Source organism: Xenopus laevis, chromosome 3S, assembly GCF_017654675.1.
Source record: "Xenopus laevis strain J_2021 chromosome 3S, Xenopus_laevis_v10.1, whole genome shotgun sequence".
NCBI lineage: Eukaryota > Metazoa > Chordata > Amphibia > Anura > Pipidae > Xenopus > Xenopus laevis.
Window position 1 is genome coordinate 102,445,330 of NC_054376.1, and position 16,699 is coordinate 102,462,028.

The 16,699-nt window shown below is 35.9% G+C and overlaps 1 protein-coding gene across 2 annotated transcripts in view; it reads right to left on the reverse strand.

Annotated features, from left to right (window-relative positions):
* The window catches only part of LOC108712397 (5-hydroxytryptamine receptor 4), a 230,427-nt gene that overhangs the window by 22,421 nt on the left and 191,307 nt on the right, over window positions 1–16,699 (reverse strand). Inside the window, exon 7 of one of the 2 annotated variants that reach the window (XM_041588704.1) lies at window positions 3,990–4,066. The exons of the other annotated variant lie outside the window; for it this stretch is intronic. Coding sequence (XP_041444638.1) covers window positions 4,006–4,066 — 61 coding nt within the window. The 3' untranslated portion in view covers window positions 3,990–4,005. The remainder of the gene's footprint in view (window positions 1–3,989; window positions 4,067–16,699) is intronic. 2 annotated transcript variants of the gene reach the window in all.

Consider the following 16,699-nt stretch of genomic DNA (forward strand, 5'->3'; position numbering starts at 1 on the left):
AAGCACATGGGGGCAAATTCACTAAGATTCGTAGTTGTGCCAGCGTCCGCTTCGCCGCAACTTCGGCAGGCGTATTCTCACCAGCGCTATGCAAATTCACTAAAATCCGAAGTTGCGCTCAGGGGAAGCGTAAGGTTGCGAAGTTGCGCTAGCGTTAATTAGCCAAGCAAAGCGAAGTTACGCTAGCAATGATTAATTTGCATATGGCGCAAAATTGAAGTTACAATGGAGGTATATGTAGCAGCACTACACAAGCCTGGGAAACCTTCAAACCAGCAAATAAAATTTTTATTTTGCCCTACAAATGTGCCCACTGTATAGTTAAGTTGCCATGAGTTAGGAAATGTAGGGGGGAAGGAGGGGAGCCCCAAAAAAATGTTTGATCTTTTTCAGCCTATCACCCATAAAAAAAGAAAAAACGCCAGCGTTTTTTTTAACTTTTTTTGAAGCAATCCCTAACTACTCTATTGCACTTCACCTGGTCTGAGGTGGCGAAGGAAGTCTGACGTAAAAGGTAGCGTTCAGAAAAATGCGCGCGTCAGTGGATTTGCGTAGTTACGTCCGTTGCGCAAATTCGCCAGGCGTAAGGGTGCGAAGTCACACTAGCGAATTGACGCCAGCGTCCGTTAGTGAATCGGCGAATTAACGAAAATGTGCTACGCTAGCGAATTAACGCTAGCGTTAGGCGCTTCGTCCTTTAGTGAATTTGCCCCATGGTGTTTAGCCTGTATAACATTCTGAAATAAACACTTGTATTTAGTTTGTTTCATTATGCATTTACTCGCCATGTAAACAGGGTTATAGCTGAGTTTTTTGCTTATCCCAATGAATGAACATGACACTTTCATTTTATTGTTCATAGTGAAGAAATAGTGGCCTCTTTGCAGAATTGTTAATATGGGATTACGAGTGGAATTAGTATCGATTGCTGGAGAGAGTCTATGCTGAGATGCAGCGAGTGCTGATCGAATCTGATAACGCTGATTGCCACAGCAGGGCTTCTTGTTTTAATTATTCCTGATGAGATCTGTATAATGAAAGCATGCTATAAAGGTTTGTGCAGTATGCTTGCTACGCTTCCCGTAGAGACCAAATTGCTATATTCTGGATGGGCAGGTGTTATGGGCAGGCACATGTAATTATAAAATGCAGAACTGCAATCTTTTAGCATGGTTAATCAGAGCGTGCAGAGGTTAAGTACTGATGAACTGTTTCCAGAAGATGCTGTACAGAACAATATTCTCAGTACTTAGATCCTAGCTCCCCCTGAGGCTTGTGCTTCTGGCAGGGATTCAGTGAAAAAGGTACAACAGTAAATGAAAACTGGCTGTGTATTCATAAAGGTCAATTCCACTGAGATTATAGGGATGCAAGAGGAATATTTCATATGGATATCTGGAAGACTTCCATGGCTTTAGCATCTTCTGTCAAGATTCCTGAGGTAGCTGAGCAATGAAACATTCTATGGCTAGAATCCTGGTAGTACTGATGTTATCAGTGCTTCATTTTCATATAGGCTACAAAATTTTTCAGCAGCTTCATGAACATTTGTGTAGATGTAGGTAGCCTACTGTAGATCTAAATACTGTAGGAACTACCTTCAACTCACTGAAGAGATATGTCTTCATTCTTCAATGACAGTATGCCAATAGTATGACTCTCTTTACTAGCAGTCTGAGTGCAGAGCTTAGAAGAAACAAATAAACTTCTTTGTTGTAGGTTATACCTAATATCTCACATCACTTGTTTTATCCAATAATTGATATCTAATATAATGTAGGAGGAAAGGGGGGCCCTGTTCTGAGTCCACTTAGCATCCAAAATAAAGCTTCCAACATTCCATGTACAACCTAACCTTTGTGATGGACTTAAAGGTTGACAAACAATGTTCATTGCAGATCCAGAAGCTCCAGAATAAGCAGTACAACGGTATAAAAATGTATGCCTATAATATTTTATATATCCACAATAATTAACAAAGGATAAGTAAAAGGAGATGTTATTAAAGCCTCTACTTACCATCCATCGGGTCTTTATAGGTTCATGAATGGTACTATATCAATCAATAAGTACTCATTGGATCTTCAAAGCTACAGTACAGACTCCATTTACCATTGCCCCAGAATCCAGAAAGCTCCGGAAACTTGGATTTCAGAATTGGGATTTTGCCTGATTTAGGAGTGGTTACAGGCTCTATTACCTCTTCCTCCACTTTTCTTAACCAGAGGAGAAAGCAGAGTAACTGGGGGTCCCCCACCCAATTGGTCATGACAACATTAAAGATTTCAGTTGCAATTGGGCTGGCCACTCCATAGCATCAATTTTGTTGATCCAAAACCAAGATGTTGCTTGTTTACTGGTGTGTTTTGGGTCATTGTCTTGTTGAAAGACCCATTTTAAAGGAATTTCCTCTTCAGCATAAGGCAACATGATCTCTTCAAATATTTGAAGTATTGAAGCTGATAAATAGGCCCAACATGCCTATATCATAATGCTTGTGCCACCATGTTTCACTGTCTTCAGGGTGTACTATGGCTTGAATTCAGTGTTTGGGAGCCATCAACTGTTTGTGGCCTCTAGTCCCAAAAAGAACAATCTTGCTTCCATCAGTCCACAAAAAGTTGCACAATTTCTCTTTAGGCCAGTCAATGTGTTCTTTGCCAAAATGTAATCTCTTCAGCACATCTACAATGGGACTTTGCGGGGGCTTCTTGCCGATATCTTGGCTTCACATAGGTGTCTTCTAATTGTAACAGTATCACTGGTAACTTTAGACCTTCTTTGATCTTCCTGGAGCTGATCATTGACTGAATCTTTGCCATTTTGGCTATTCTTCTATCTATTTGAATGGTAGCTTTCCGCTTTCTTCCACATGTCGGGTTTTGGTTGCCATTTTAAGGCATTTGAGATCAGCCTATCATTTTCTGCACTTCTTTATATGTTTTCCCCATCCAATCAACTTTTTAAACAATTTATGCTGTTTATCTGAATAAGACCCATTTTACTCAGATGTTCAGAGAGAAATGCACTATATAACCAACATGCACAATATCTGCTTCCTTCCTTCCTTAAATAAGGCCAAAACTGACACCTGTTTTTTTCACAGAATGAATGACCTCAATAATTATTTAGAACAAGCTATTATTCTTTTTAACAAGTCTCAATTAATGATTCAATTACACAGAATCAGCAGCATGTCATGACTGTTGGGTCTGTTGGTTTTCTATTACTCTACTACACCTACTAGTAAATTATTTGCCATGCACAAATATAATTTCTACCAAAAACAGTCTATATCAGGTTAGTGATCTCATACTGCTATTATTCTGAACACAGCTGTAGCACTGCTGTAAATTCTGTGTGAACTTTTTATCCAACAATCCTCAAGTGATTCCCACAAATGTATTATAGAAAATCTTCCCAAAGCAGGATATTAGTATACTCATCTAACTAACCTGTTATACCTATATTATGGTGATTTGTATTAGTTTTTTTTTTCAATTTAATAAAGATACTTGGGGTTTTATGGCTCTTAGCACAATAAATAGGAATTAGTTCTTATGAGCTGGTTAAAACAAATTACCAGTCCTCCCTCTATCCCTTGTCACAAAGCCCAGTGTAGCAATTGTGCACTCTATACATTTCTGCTACTGCTAATACTATTATGCATGTAGTAAAAAAAGGCATCTGAATTGATTACTCTGCATTCACAAACGTGCCTTGTGATGCCACTTTTCTTACAAACAGTGGTAGTTTTGCACACCTGTATGTTGACAGCAAATAGACAGAGAAAGCAGTAAAGGAATTCAGGGGAAACACAGGAAGGGATAAAGACAACTTTTGTTAACAATGCAGATACAGAACTTGATTTACTAAAGATTTATACTTATGTATATGACTTTGAAATTCTGAAAAGGCCTTTAGTAAATCTAGCTCTAAGTTTAGCAAAAGAAAGTTAAAATGTGGGGTGCAAAAACAAAAGGACTTACAGAGCACGCTCAGAACTCACACAGGAACAGGTCTATTGCAGAAGAGCAGAAGAAACTTGGAGACAGAGGAACAGCCACTTTGTATATAGAGGGAGAGAAAAAATATGGATAAGGAAGATGAGAACAAGAGGGTGGGAAAGGGAAAAAGACAAAAGACATGGTTAATTTATTTGTTTATCTTTCCATCAGCTCATGATGGTTTATGCATCTTTGTTCATCAGTAAAGCTTTAACTCAGGCTGCGCTCACATAAAAATCAAGATGTATAGATGTTAAAATTTCCTTTTACTGACCTTAATAAAAAAGGAGGGCTAATTTACTAAAACCGGTGATAAATTGCCACCATTCCATAAGATTATAGTCAGCTGATCAAACTAATTGGCTAATGATTGTTATTTTGCTACACTTAAAAATCAAAACTAGTAAATGCGCCATAATTATTTATTATAAAAGTACTGTATATGTCTGAATGCAATGATGTTGAGTTATTTATAAAAGCACACTGTAATGTTACATTATATATATGTATGGATGGGGAAGTTGGCCTCCAAATTATGTTGGTCAACATTCTTCGGTGCCCTCAGACTTTGCAGATAATAACCCAGCAATTAGGGGCCCATTGCTCGAGTGAAGGAATAGTATAAAAAAAAACCTTCGAATTTCGAATTTTTTTTGGGCTACTTCGACCATCGAATTGGCTACTTCGACCTTTGACAACGACTTAGAATCGAACAATTAGAACTAAAAATCGTTTGACTATTCGACCATTCGATAGTCGAAGTACTGTCTCTTTAAAAAAAAATTCGACCCCCTACTTCGCCACCTAAAACCTACCGAAGTGCAATGTTAGCCTATGGGGAAGGTCCCCATAGGCTTTCTAATGTCGAAGAAAAATCGATCGATGGATTAAAATCCTTCGAATCGACCGCTTCGAAGGATTTAATCGTTCGATTGAACGATTTTTTCGTTCAATCGTTCGATCGAACTATTTGCGGTAAATCCTTCGACTTCGATATTCGAAGTCGAAGGATTTATATTCGGCAGTCGAATATCGAGGGTTAATTAACCCTCGATATTCGACCCTATGTAAATCTGCCCCTTAGTGTTGTTAAACAGTTTTATGTATCCAATACAGAACTACATAATTTTGGATGTTATCCTTGTAGTCTTATTACATTAAAAACAGCCTACTAACCAGAAGGACTAGAAGGTTCGGGCTGTTAAGCAATTACTTTGTTGGCTGATAAAAATATTTATAACAGTATTCACTATAAAAACGTTATGTTATTAATGGCACCTTCTGCTTTGTGACCTTTTTTTTTTTCCAAAAAGATTTTAATGAAATAATATATGCAGTTAAAATATCTATTCCTTGTAGATAAAATTAGTTCACCCTAATTATAGAATATTCCAAATGACAGGCCTACCACTGCTGTATCCCTAGGATTCCAACAGTGCATGCTTTCTGCATATCCTCAGTTAATACGTCTGTCAGAATTACTCATCCACTGATTCATCAAGGCTCACATGAGGATCTCCTGAAACCCCCAAGCTGTTGGGGGGTCTTTGAGGTTGGGAATTGGGAACTCCAGGTGCATGACATTTATAAAGAAACAGGAACAAAACACTGATGAGAAATAAAAGGCCACATCAAAAATAAGGGTATGTCTGATTCATATTTACAAACTTGAATGTTATTATTCTTATTATTATAATTATTATTCTTATTATTATTGTACAGTTAAAATATTGCACTGGAACTGAACTGATGTTGCTTTTCATTCATAGCATTTTTAAAAGAGAGCACATTTGCCTTTGTGGGGATCCTAATAAAGAATAAAACGAGTAGCTCGGTTTGTTTAGGCTGCTCTTGTCTGTCGTGCTGGAGGGTTGAACCCTCCTTGAATACCTTCCATAGCCGTCCTGTCGTTTTATAATATTTAAACCAGAAGTCAGAAGGAGGTTTAGCCTATCAACCTACAAGGTGTGGTCTGCTTTTTGCAATGAGGAAATTGTATTTAGATTTTCTAATCTGTCTTTACAGAAAGATATAGTTTAACTATGCTTACACTGTATTCTGATTTACTAGCTGTCTTGTTTAGGAAAAGTGATGGTATAATGGCCCACTAAGTAGGTCACTTGCCACTGCCTGTGATTATGTGCTCTTGGAGAACGCATAAAGCTGGCCATACATGTAGAGATCCGCTCGTTTGGCGACATGGGCAATATCCGGCTGATCCGATCGTGGGCCCTAGGGCCCAATGATCGAATCCTAACGAATGGGAACGGACGGTCGGATCGCAACGAACAGATGCGGCTGCGATCCGACGGGATTTTTAGTCCCATCCGATCGAGATCTGGCCGACTTTCGGCCAGATCTAGATCGGAGAAGCCCCTCGGGAGGTGCCCATACATGGGCCTATTTCCACTGCAGCAACATTTTTAACATAAACCACAAGTAGCAAAGATACGGGGGCTGGTCCACCTATCAGTATTCCCTTTTTAGCGCATGCCTGTGTGGGAACACAAATTTTTAGCAGAACACACAAATTCAAATTCAAAGCACATACAGCAGCTGAATACTATTTTTAAACTGCACTAAGCAAAGATAGAAAAATTAAACCTTTTCTGCTGTCAAGGGTATACGTAAAGGAAAAGGTATAATGTCCAGAATTAATTGTGTTACTTGATTTGTCTTAAGTTATAGAAAATCTAAATTTCAATCACATTTTTTTTACACTTGGGGGCATATTTATCAAGGTTCGAATTTCGAATTTGAAAAACTTTGAAATTCGAATTCAAAAAGACCAACCAAAATTAAATCAACGTTTTTTTTTAATAGGTCAGTTTTCGATGGAATATTCGTATTCCGTATTTAGCCAAATTCGAATTGTTCGAATCAAAGTAATAGCGCATTCCCTTAAATTCAATTTTTTTCCACCAAATTGACTCCAAATCGATTCTGGGAGGTTCCCCCATATTCTAAAACAGCAATTTGGCAGGTTTTAGATGGCGAATGGTCAAAGTCGAACTTTGAAAGAGACAGTACAGGGCAGATTTATCAATGGTTGAATTTCGAATTTGAAAAACTTCGAAATTTGAATTCAAAAAGAGCAACCGAAATTGAACCGAAGTTTTTTTTGGCTGAATAGGTCCCCTTTCGATCGAATAGGTCGAATAGAATCAAATTCGAATCATACGAATCGAAGTAATAGCACATTCGAATCATACGATTCTAAGTTTTTCCCCAAAAAAACTTTCATTTTTTAAAGTCCACCAATTGACTCCAAGTAGGTTCTAGGAGGTCCCCCATAGGCTAAAACAGCAATTTGGCAATTTTTAGATGGCGAATTTTTAATGAGACACTACATGAAAAATTTCAAAATTCGACTTTTAGAATTTTTTTCAAATTCGAATCGAATTCGGAATATTCTCTAGTCGAAGTACACAAAAATTACCTCGAAATTTGAACTGGCACATCATTTGGTTGCTCCGTAAAATGATTCTGTGGTTCTTGAATGATGGCTTGAGCCCAACAATTCTCTAAACACTTTCTTCTTCATTTGAACTTTTTCTTTTCCTACATATGGGAGCAAGATGTATATAACATACATATACATTGGTCAAACAAAAATATACACAGAGCAGAACTATGTAATATTACCATTTCTTCTATTCAATTTTTATTCAACCCTCGGTAACCAAGCTTGCAACCTACTACTAAGGGGCATATTTATCAAGGGTCGAATTTCGAATTGAAAAAACTTCAAATTCGAATTCAAAAAGACCAACCGAAATGAAGTAAAAGTTTTTTTTGGGTCGAATAGGTCAGTTTTCGATCGAATAGGTTCGTATTCGAATCGCACGAATCGAAGGAATATCGCATTTGATCGATTTTGATTAAAAAAAAAACTTTGATTTCTCAAAGTCCAGAAAATGGCTCCAAAATGGTTCTAGGAGGTCCCCCATAGGCTAGAACAGCAATTCAGCAAGTTTTATATGGCTGATGGTTGAAGTCGAAGTTTTAAAGACAGTAAATGAACAATTTAAAAATGTTGCTTTTTGAATTTTTTTCAAATTCGAATTGAATTCGAAAATTCACCTCAACCTTTGATAAATCTGCCGTTGGTATTATAAAAAGTAATTTATGAACAATAGGTGCAATACATTGTATAACAGAGCTATAAAGCTGCAGGAACCCTGTAACTGACTCCTGTGGTTGTTGCAGGGCTCTATTGTGTTCTTCATCTGTTGATGTACAACAAACTGAACTACATGCAACTTTAATTATGCTACAATCGTTGTATATGGTTAACAAAAAACATTGAATTGCAAAGATTTTTAACACTTCTTTTGTAATTGAGCTGTGTAGTGTCTAAAGGCCACATAATGACACCTAAGCTTGCTGGTTATGGTAATTTTATCTTAAAAGAATGTAAAATAGAATGCATTGTAAAAAAGATGACTTTATCCCATGGAAGGGAATAACTTCAAAATTTTCATGCTTTATATTTATAAAATATATATTGATTGCATGGTTTGTAGACATATATACATTTAGCTCTGCACTAAATAAAAAGTAGTCTACAGAAGAATTCCTTCTATTAGAAGAAATAGGTGCCATAAAGTAAATGCATGTGCTGTAATAAAATATGTAGTAAAATAACCCTCAGTGCTTACAAGGGAGTAAAAATGCTGGAAAGTACTTTTGTTTAGCCAATAAAAAAAATCACGTCAAGAACCAAAAGTACAAAAATTAAATAAAGACAAGAACAAAAGAAACAAAGAAAGTAGTGGCTAGAGCTGAATCCCCACATGTGTTGAACGACCCTGTGAATGTTCATAATAGTTTAATGTTGTTGGCTACAGAAGCATATGCCTGGTACAACATGCATCTGGGACCAGTGTTTAAATAGGATGAAAAATATATTTAAAAACGTGGTTAGCACTATAAGCTGACCAGTTTTTCGAAAGGATATCAGAGAGAGTATGTTGAGATGCATTATATTACAATTAGAATGACTTAATAATGGCCTTGTTATTTAACACTAATGTAATCACTAAAACTAATATAATGTATGAAGAATAATGTAACAAGCTGTGTGAAGACAATGCAGTTAACTTCGATCAGACTTTTGATACAAATACTTTTTTTGTACAGATAATTGTATATCAGGTTTCTCTGATATGGCTGAAGTTGTAGCACCTCGGGGATCGGCACAGGGACCAGCCTTTTATATGAATTACTCTGTAAATGGTTGAAACATAAAATGTCTAACCCAATGATTTACAGAACCATGGGAAGATATTAATGCTTGCATTTAAGTCACAGATGAGGTTCAATATAATGTTTGTAAGGTGAAACAGTCATTCTACACATGCGTTTTGGAAAATCATCATTTAGTAGTAGGTTGCAAGCTTGGAACAGGTTACCGAGGGCTGAATAAAAATTGAATAGAAGAAAAAGTAACATTACATAGTTCTGCTCTGTATACATTTTTGGTTGACCAATGCTTGTATATGTTATATACATGTTGCTCCAATATGTATAGGAAAAGAAAAAGTTCTAAATGAAGAAGAAAGTGTTTAGAGAATTGTTGGGCTCAAGCCAATATTCCAGAACTACAGAATCATTTCTTGGAGCAACCTAATGAAGTACCAGTTGGCGGTGCTACTAAAAAATTTTGTGGTTCCAGAGTGCTTGATGTCTTCTAATGTTAGATATACTTACCATCTCTTGCTGCATGTCTGGCCCCTTTTGTTAAACAAACAAGCAAACCCATGACATCTCTCCCTACTATCCCTCCTTTCCGCCCTCCCTCACTAAGGCCTTAGATATATAAAGTCCTAAATTATCAGTGTAAGCACATACAGGTTGAATATGAGTATAGTTAATAAACTGAATTAGTGGGCAGTTTCATATGAGTCTGTGTTTGGTCAATCCAGAGGTTCCCGATCTTTTTGATCTTGGCCAAAGACCCTCTGGCTAAGTAAGTCAGATTAATCATCTGAAGGGCATTATCATCTTGAGCCAGGAGGAGAATGATGAGCCGACTGATCCTTTCAGTTCAGAAGAATATTTTTCTTGACCATGAGTAGAGAATATCCTGGAATGTGTTTGTGAAATTATATGGTCAAGTATGGCCCAGCAAGGCAACATTCTAGCCATGCATTTTTAGTATGATTTGTATCGTATGTCTTGTAAAAACTGGAGGTGACTGATTATTTTCGTTATTTCTAAGAAGGTGTTGACTATACCATAGTGTTGATTTAATCCCCTTAATTCATTTACAAGCAACCAGCATAGGAAAAGCATAGTAGTTCAACATAATTGGTCAGGACATGGCAAAGGGAATACAACAAGCCTAGTGTTTATAGCAAGAACCCCGCTTATACTGAGGTACCATAAAACCTCTCCCCCTCACACAGACACTAAGCAATATTCAGTAAGATATTTCAACATGAACAAATAGGCCCCACTAGAAAACAAAAGCAAAATAAGCAAACAGTATATTAGCCAGCCAATATACTGTATGTGGTGACTATGGACTTTACAAAGCTGATTAACATCAATGAAAACAAAACTCTGCACTTGCATAAACCACAGACACTAGTCTTGCATTACTACAAATGATGCCGGGTTCTGAGCAAGTTTTTTACTCACACTTATTCTTTCACTTTACAGTTTTACAATTTAACTAATGAGAATAATCAGTGGGAAAAAAATCTGCTCTAGCAATTGTATCTCTGCTCCACTTTTTACACCACTATTGTAAGTATGGACCTTAGTGTTCATTGTTTTCACTTTGTGGATACATATTACAATTACATATCTGGCTGTGTCAACTCTGAGAAATGTTTCTGGTGTCACCCTATCTATAAACCTAATTGTTTGCAATGCAATTAGAACACAAATTCCAATGTTTAAAAAAAAAAGGCTGTTATGGATACACATTCTGTTTGGTGCTCGTTATCAGTTAAAACCTACATTTATTTTAAACTGATACATGAAATAACACTATTGCATGTGGGAAACAATAACGCTCTATATCTATTTCTGTAATTATATTTAACAGTATAAAATGAAAAGGCCCTTAACAGGTTTGGCACTGCAAGTGGCTCAGGCCGCAGGGAACATTTGATTTTGAATTCCCTACTGCTGAACTGCAAAGAATCTTTCATGATGTTATGGAAAGCCAGATCAAGTGTTGGCTTGAAAATTAGGATGTTTCTTTGCCCAATTCCCATTGCAATAAAAACAAAAAAACATTTGCTGAGAAGAAAAGCTTGGTCAGAGAAAAGAAAGCAAATTATCGGTTGTTTTTTTATAGACTTGCTAAGAAAACAGCCAGCCATGACCAAGTTATTTTATTTGTTGTCGGGATAGTAAGTTCATTGGCTTGTATATTGATGATTACTGTACAGCTAGCATGTCCCACAAACTCTTGTTTATCTACACCCCTAAACATTCTCCTTCTGTAAAATGTAACATCATCTTTTATATATTCATATTCTATATATTCATACAAATAGCATGGTACAATAAAATAATGACATTACATTAGGAACACTAAGATAGCAGCAAATGATCACTTCTCACATTTGCCTTTACTAGGACATTTTTCCATTTAGTAAATGTCGGTGGAAAGGACAAACTAAATAAAGCAGGTACACGTGTCCTATTTAGTAATTTTATATACTACGAGGCGAGTCTGTACAGAAATGGCTTCAGCCTGAAAATGAAAAGTAATCTTTTCAGACATAGTATAGGAAAGAACAGATTGTTGCCAAGAACCACAACTGCTGCACGTCTCAAGGTCAAAATGGCATACATTAGACTAGACCAGAGACTGATGTTCTAGCAGCCTTCAGCTCATAGTCAAGTATAATCACTTGGTGCATGAATACAGGGTCATATGTGTATACAAAGTGTATAGCATTGTATAAAAGTTCTATACAGGCTGATATACACTTCCATTCTTAACTAAAAGACAAATATGCACTCCCTACATTTTTTAATCTTATGGTAAAAATGATCCTATTCTCTTGATTTTCATTCTTGTTCTCAATGAAAACACAGACTACAGTCACAATATGAATTCAGTCCCCTGTTATTTGAGTATTTTTCCAGCTTGAATGTCTCCCCCCATTGCTACACAGCAGCTTGTTTATATAAACTATAGTTGTGTTTCTGAAGCAAACACACCAGTTGTACCACTGCAGCTCAACACTACATTATATTTTCATTACTTTAAAACACTTTTTCATTTTTTGTTGTTACTGTTCCTTTAAAAATAAGGGGTCATTTATTAACAATCAAATTTTGTTTATTTCCAGGAATCTTGAAAAATGTGTGGTTTTCTTTTTTTAAAAAAAGCTCTAAAATTTGAGATTTATTAAGTGAAAAAACACAAAAGCTTTTCATGCCAAACTTCAAGAAAAAGTTGTTGAGGTGCTATGGAAGTCAATTAGGGTAATTTATCAACACTGGGCAAATCTGTCCATGGGCAGTAACCCATGGCAACCAAATTGCTGCATTCATTGTTCTACTTGCAGCTGGCTTTAAAAAGCTATTCACCGATTGGCTGCTATAGGTAACTGCCCATGGGCAAATTTGCCCGGTGTTGATAAATGAGCCCCAATGAGAGGAACCCTTATTCTATTGGACCATTTTTAAACCAATCAAAATGATAGAGGTTTTCTGATTTTTTTTGGAACTTTTAGGGGGTTATTTTTCATATTCCTTAAAAGTTCTCACTATTTTCTGAAAACTACTCCATCCAAATTGGCACTGGCTTTTCCCTCTATTTATCCAATTAAAAAAAATTATAAAATCATGAAAAAAATCCGAATTGTACAAAATTTTCATTTTTGTAGTCAAAAACTGTGACTTTTTCATATTTGATGCCCAAAACCTGTGATTTTTTTGGGTTTTGATGGCCAAAAACTAAGGAATTTTAGGATTATTGAATGAAACCCAGCGCAGATTAGGATATTAACTGGACATTGACTTCTACATGAACTCGGCAGGTCCAAGTTGGAGTACTTTTTTATTCAGACTTTTAACACTATCGGAGTTTAATAAAACACAAAAATTCTAGTTTTTTTGTGTGTTTTCCCACTTTAAAAGTCCAACCAGAAAAAAAATCACACTTTAATAAATAACCCCCATAATAAATTCCATGACAGTCATGGTTTTAAAGTTTGTGAGTTTAGTCACAGTTTCAAAAACCTCTAAAAATTCTAAAATCCAACTTTTAATAAATAAGCCTTTAAGTCTGAACTTCTTTTTTCGTACAGTAACTTAAATAAGAAATGAATTGTTATAAAATGGCATTTGTCCAAAAACTGGGATCTTTTAAAAATCTTCTCAACTAGAGTATGTTATGTCACAAGCTTGTCATATATCTCTTTACAATATCTTTAAATATCTCTTTTTTCTCTTTAAAATATGGCGATTAGGAAATAATCAGACATTGAGGGGCCCATTTACTTAGCTCGAGTGAAGGAATAGAATAAAAAAAACTTCGAATTTCGAATGATTTTTTTTGGCTACTTCAACCATCGAATGGGCTACTTCGACCTACGACTACGACTTTGACTTTGAATCGAACGATTCGAACTAAAAATCGTTCGTCTATTCGACCATTCAATAGTCGAAGTACTGTCTCTTTAAAAAATAACTTCAACCCCCTAGTTTGCCACCTAAAACCTACCGAAGTCAATTTTAGCCTATGGGGAAGGTCCCCATAGGCCTTCTAATGTTTTTTAGGTCAAAGAAAAATTGTTAGATCAAACTATTTGCGCTAAATCCTTCGACTTCGATATTCGAAGTTGAAGGATTTACATTTGGCAGTCGAATATCGAGGGTTAATTAACCCTCGATATTCGACCCTTTGTAAATCTGCCCCATAGTGAATGGCTTTGTAGAAAACAGTAGAGTCTTCCGCATGCATTTCATCTTATTTAATATTAACCTGTTTATTTTTAGGGATTGTCGATTTTGACCCATTTTGTTTCGCAAAAAATTCGCCACCGGCGAATGGGCGTCAAAAAAAATGTTGTCTTTTTTTTTGGACGCACGCCGCCATACAAGTCTTTGGGCGTCATTTTCGGCGAAACAAGGTAAATCATACAAAACAATTTAAGAACTTGCGCCGAGTTTTTTTACAGCTTTAGTAGCGTATATAGCTTCCAATCAGCAACCAGTTGGCAAACATCTGATTCATTGCTATGAGATGCTAAAGTTCTGCCCAACTGCCCATGGGCAAATTTGCCCGGTGTTGATAAATGAGCCCCAAGAGAGGAACCCTTATTCTATTGGACCATTTTTAAACCAATCAAAATGATAGAGGTTTTCTGATTTTTTTTGGAACTTTTAGGGGGTTATTTTTCATATTCCTTAAAAGTTCTCACTATTTTCTGAAAACTACTCCATCCAAATTGGCACTGGCTTTTCCCTCTATTTATTCAATTAAAAAAAATTATAAAATCATGAAAAAAATCCGAATTGTACAAAATTTTCATTTTTGTAGTCAAAAACTGTGACTTTTTCATATTTGATGCCCAAAACCTGTGATTTTTTTGGGTTTTGATGCCCAAAAACTAAGGAATTTTAGGATTATTGAATGAAACCCAGCGCAGATTAGGATATTAACTGGACATTGACTTCTACATGAACTCGGCAGGTCCAAGTTGGAGTACTTTTTTATTCAGACTTTTAACACTATCGGAGTTTAATAAAACACAAAAATTCTAGTTTTTTTGTGTGTTTTCCCACTTTAAAAGTCCAACCAGAAAAAAAATCACACTTTAATAAATAACCCCCATAATAAATTCCATGACAGTCATGGTTTTAAAATTTTTGTGAGTTTAGTCACAGTTTCAAAAACCTCTAAAAATACTAAAATCCAACTTTTAATAAATAAGCCTTTAAGTCTGAACTTCTTTTTTCATACAGTAACTTAAATAAGAAATGAATTGTTAAAAAATGGCATTTGTCCAAAAACTGGGATCTTTTAAAAATCTTCTCAACTAGAGTATGTTATGTCACAAGCTTGTCATATATCTCTTTACAATATCTTTAAATATCTCTTTTTTCTCTTTAAAATATGGCGATTAGGAAATAATCAGACATTGAGGGGCCCATTTACTTAGCTCGAGTGAAGGAATAGAATAAAAAAAACTTCGAATTTCGAATGATTTTTTTTGGCTACTTCAACCATCGAATGGGCTACTTCGACCTTCGACTACGACTTTGACTTTGAATCGAACGATTCGAACTAAAAATCGTTCGACTATTCGACCATTCAATAGTCGAAGTACTGTCTCTTTAAAAAATAACTTCAACCCCCTAGTTTGCCACCTAAAACCTACCGAAGTCAATTAAGCCTATGGGGAAGGTCCCCATAGGCCTTCTAATGTTTTTTAGGTCAAAGAAAAATTGTTAGATCGAACTATTTGCGCTAAATCCTTCGACTTCGATATTCGAAGTTGAAGGATTTACATTTGGCAGTCGAATATCGAGGGTTAATTAATCCTCGATATTCGACCCTATGTAAATCTGCCCCATAGTGAATGGCTTTGTAGAAAACAGTAGAGTCTTCCGCATGCATTTCATCTTATTTAATATTAACCTGTTTATTTTTAGGGATTGTCGATTTTGACCCATTTTGTTTCGCGAAAAATTCGCCACCGGCGAATGGGCGTCAAAAAAAATGTTGTCTTTTTTTTTTGGACGCACGCCGCCATACAAGTCTTTGGGCGTCATTTTCGGCGAAACAAGGTGAAAAAATTCGCCCATCCCTATTTATTTTGCCTTTTTACAGTTGTATCATATTATTACAGAAAGAAGTGAGCAGTTGGACATGGTACAGAAATTGGCTAATTGTTGTACATTTCTTTCAAGTATGGGACTCATGCTACCCTATGGCATGCTGCTTTATCAAATGTTGTTTAGGAATGTAAATCATACAAAACAATTTAAGAACTTGCGCCGAGTTTTTTTACAGCTTTAGTAGCGTATATAGCTTCCAATCAGCAACCAGTTGGCAAACATCTGATTCATTGCTATGAGATGCTAAAGTTGGAGCAATATTTACACATTTTATTATATTACACCAAACTTGGTTAATGGAAATGGCAAGAGTGTGTGTGTGTTAGTTCTCCTACTACACAGTCTAATCATATAGAAATTTGCACCAAACTTTCATGACTATAAAATGAGGGCTTAGGACAAGTAATTTAGTACTTATGAATGTAACTGTTTAAATATTCATTGAGAGTGAGAAACTGAGAAACACCATAACTATGGAATAATATTTGGATTTTTCAGTGCTTGCGTCACAACTTTGAGACTGAAGTATAACAAAATAATTTACATGGTAACCACTGCATAATCCCCTGTATAATAATATAAATCTATAGGATTAGCTTGCCAATGACATTAACATATACTGCATTCAGTTGCATACAACTGTTTTATTCCCTTTACATATATTTTTACTAACCCTACAAGGTAATGAGGATCATGTTTTATTATAATCATCAGAAGTCAGTTCTTATTACCCCTTACAAAAGTGCAAAGGAAAGACCCATAACCAACTAAACTGTGTAGGAAGTTTCTGAGCAATGAACTATTTCTGTAGAACTGTAGGTAATTGAAGAAACCGTTCTGTAATTACAAATCCATTAGTGGAATCTACTTTAAGT